At 49.2% G+C, this 3,118-nt stretch overlaps 1 protein-coding gene across 2 annotated transcripts in view; it reads right to left on the bottom strand.

The window, feature by feature from the left end:
* Prss57 (serine protease 57) overlaps positions 1-1,887 on the bottom strand; it is a 6,819-nt gene extending 4,932 nt beyond the window's left edge. For both annotated transcript variants that reach the window (XM_031350055.1, XM_031350057.1), the window contains exons 1-2: positions 1,745-1,887; positions 197-350 (exon numbers count right to left, since the gene is read on the bottom strand). In XM_031350055.1, coding sequence (XP_031205915.1) covers positions 197-350; positions 1,745-1,826 — 236 coding nt within the window. In that variant the 5' untranslated portion in view covers positions 1,827-1,887. The remainder of the gene's footprint in view (positions 1-196; positions 351-1,744) is intronic.
* Between the last annotated feature and the right edge of the window lie 1,231 nt (positions 1,888-3,118).

Genomic DNA, 3,118 nt, shown 5'->3' with positions numbered 1-3,118 from the left:
CTTTCCTCCCCAACTTGTTTCTTGGTCATGATGTTTGTGCAGGAATAGAAACCCTGACTAAGACAGTTACTATATTTGATTGTTATCACCAGACATGCCGGGGGTGAGGGTGGAGAGTTAGTTGGTCCTGTCTGTGTCACATCCGGGCTTCCTGATGGTCTTAAGTTTATCCCTCAGTGGCCCCCCAGCATGTCACCTGTCACTGAAGCAATGGGCAGCTGACACCACCCAATGGACATGGAACAGGAAGCCTCCACAATGATGACGGCCTTCGAAGCTCACAGAAGCCATGTAGGGCCTGGAATGTGGCATCACCTCATGGCCTCCAACAATGTAGGATCCGCAGCAACCTGGGAGAGGTGGAGCAATGTGAGAGACAGGACAGGTAGATCAAGGGCAATGGAGAACAGACCTGGCAGGGAGTAGGGGTTGAGGCTTGGCTGAGAGGAAAGGATAAACATAGAGGGAGGTCCCCAGGAAGCAGAGGCAGGGGGATCTCCGTAGTTTCAAAGTCAGCCTGGTCTACATGGAGGGTCATAGGCCAGCCAGGGCTTCATGGTGAAACCTTGCCTAAGAGTGTGTGTGTGTGTGTGTATGTGTGTGTGACAGACAGACAGACAGACAGACAGACAGGGACAGAGGGACAGAGACAGAGAGAGACAAAGACAGAAAGTAGAGCACTCATCTAACATGCTTAAAGCTCAAGGTACCCTTGGCACAATGTAAGTTAGGTGTGGCAGTGCATGCCTGTCATTTCAGAACTCTGAAAGTGGAGGCAGGAGGATCAGGAATTCAAGGTCATTCCCCTTTTCAGCTGCACAGCTATTTCAAGGTGCCTGGACCATGAGAAACCCTACTTTCATTAAGACAGATGGAGGGGGTCAGGTGGTAGCCACACTTTTAATCCCAGCACTCAAGAGGCAGAGGCAGGAGGATCTCTGTGAGTTCAAGGCCAGCCTAGTCTACAGAGTGAGTTCTAGTACAGCCAGGGCTACACAGAGAAACCTTGTCTTGAAGCAAACAGGGAGACAGACAGACAGACATGGATGAATGGATGGATGGATAGATAGATAGATAGATAGATAGATAGATAGATAGATAGATAGATAGATATGAAAGAGCGAGAATAGGAGAGAGACCCTTTGGGCCAGTAAAATGGCTCAGTAGGTAAAAACACTTGCTACCAAGCTTGACAACCTGAGTTCAATCCCAGGGACCCATATGGTTGAAGGACAGAATCGACTCCTACAAGTTTTCCACTGATTGTGACAAGCACTGTAGACATGTACCCTCTCAAAATAAATAAGTGAAAATGAATAAATGTAATTTAAAAAAAAAAAAAGGAGGCTTGGAGAAATGGCCCGTTATTTAAAACCCCTGGCTGGTCTTACTGAGCACTTAGATTGTAATCCCAGCACCTACATGGTTGTTCCAACCGACTGTAAATTCCAAGGGATCTGATGCCACCTTCTGGTCCCCCCAGGCACTGCATGCATGGACATACAGGCAAAACACTAATACACACAAAATAAAAACAAGTAAAAGAAAAGCAAAGAAACCCAGACTCCAGGATCTGGTGGCTGAGGTGGCTGAGATCCCTGCCGGCTGCCTCATACCCTAACCCATGCCAGCTGCCTCACACCCCAGCCCACAGCCACCTGTTCAGCAGCAAGAGAACACATGGGTCCTGTTAGGGAGCCTGGTCACCCTTGGGTAGAGTCTAACGGCCATTTGGAGTTCTCACCAGGGAGCCACATGAGCTGGGTCAGGGCAACTGCTGTGGTCAGCACCAGGCAATGCCAGTCTCCTCCTGTCCCAGGCACCATGGCAGTGGAGGATGGCGTCTTTCTGGCGAGGTCTGCAGGTGCAGGAGGCACGCTCACCCAACGGTTCAGCCCAGAAAGTTGTTCCGGGTCTGTGGTCTGTGGTCAGAAGGTGGAGCAGACACTTCTGCGAATCAGGGAAGGCATTTTTTTTTTTCTTTTTCGAGACAGGGTTTCTCTGTGTAGCCCTGGCTGTCCTGGAACTCACTCTGTAGACCAGGCTGGCTCCAACTCAGAAATCTACCTGCCTCTGCCTCCCAATGGCTGCCACCACTGCCCAGCAGGGAGGGCAATTTTACTGTTCCTTGTCATGAAAACCCAGAAGCTTAGAAGCAAGATCGGTTTGTGAGCTCAAACTGCCTCCATACACCTTCCCACTAGGTTATCTGGCCCCTGCCAGGCTGAACATGTGTGTCAGCTGTTACTGCCCCTCAGACCTTCTCAGGGGACAGTCATCCTGGAAGTACCAACTCTGCTTATCTGTCTGTCCCCGGCCATGTGGCCCTGGGGTAAGCATCTTGACCCTTGACCTCAGTTTCCCCATTATAGTTCTTTGGGGAGGGCTCTGAGTTGGGCTGCCTTTGTTGCATGTATTGAGCTCCTACTGTGTACTATACTTCCTTGGAAGAACATAGCAGAGAGTGACCCTAAGGTCCGGAGTCCGGAGACCACCCATCAGGATATGTGCTGGGCTTAGGTTTCCTCCTGGTGGGGACCTTTGGAAAAGAAAGTTCAGTTATCTTCTTATGTAACCCAGGCTAGCCTCTAATTCAATATGTTCCTTGAATGCCACAGACTGGGTTTTTTCAGGGACCCCTTGTTCCTCGAGGTGATTAGAGTTCTGGCCTAGTGGGCAAAGAATTCTGCGAGTGACAAACAGAAAGAGCACAAGGAAGTGCAGAATCTGAGTGAATTTGCACAAAGTGAAAATCGGGCTTATATAGTATACAGAAACAGGGCGAATGTCAGGGATCACGTAGGCAGGTAGTGGTCACATCAAAGTCAGTAAGATCAAACAGCTAGGTGTAAATGATTCCTTCAGAAGAGCAATAGTGCTCTTCCCAGCTGGGCTATCTTGGCAGTCCTAAGCAAATTCTCTTGGTCTGAAGCAGGTAAGCACCAGGAGGTCCCATTCTAGCAGCTCCTGGGAATGGCTTGGCTTGAAACACAAACATTAGTTCGGGGGAAACTATTCAACTACTCTCTGGTTTGTAAAGCAATTCTGCCTTGTGTGGCACTGCTCTTAGAGTTCTAACTATGTTTACAGATAGCAATAGTGTTTGACTTCTATCTCT

The sequence above is a fragment of the Mastomys coucha genome, unplaced genomic scaffold, assembly GCF_008632895.1.
Source record: "Mastomys coucha isolate ucsf_1 unplaced genomic scaffold, UCSF_Mcou_1 pScaffold4, whole genome shotgun sequence".
Taxonomy (NCBI): Eukaryota; Metazoa; Chordata; class Mammalia; order Rodentia; family Muridae; genus Mastomys; species Mastomys coucha.
The sequence above is the reverse complement of the archived record's forward strand: the minus strand, read 5'-3'. Positions and strand labels throughout refer to the sequence as shown.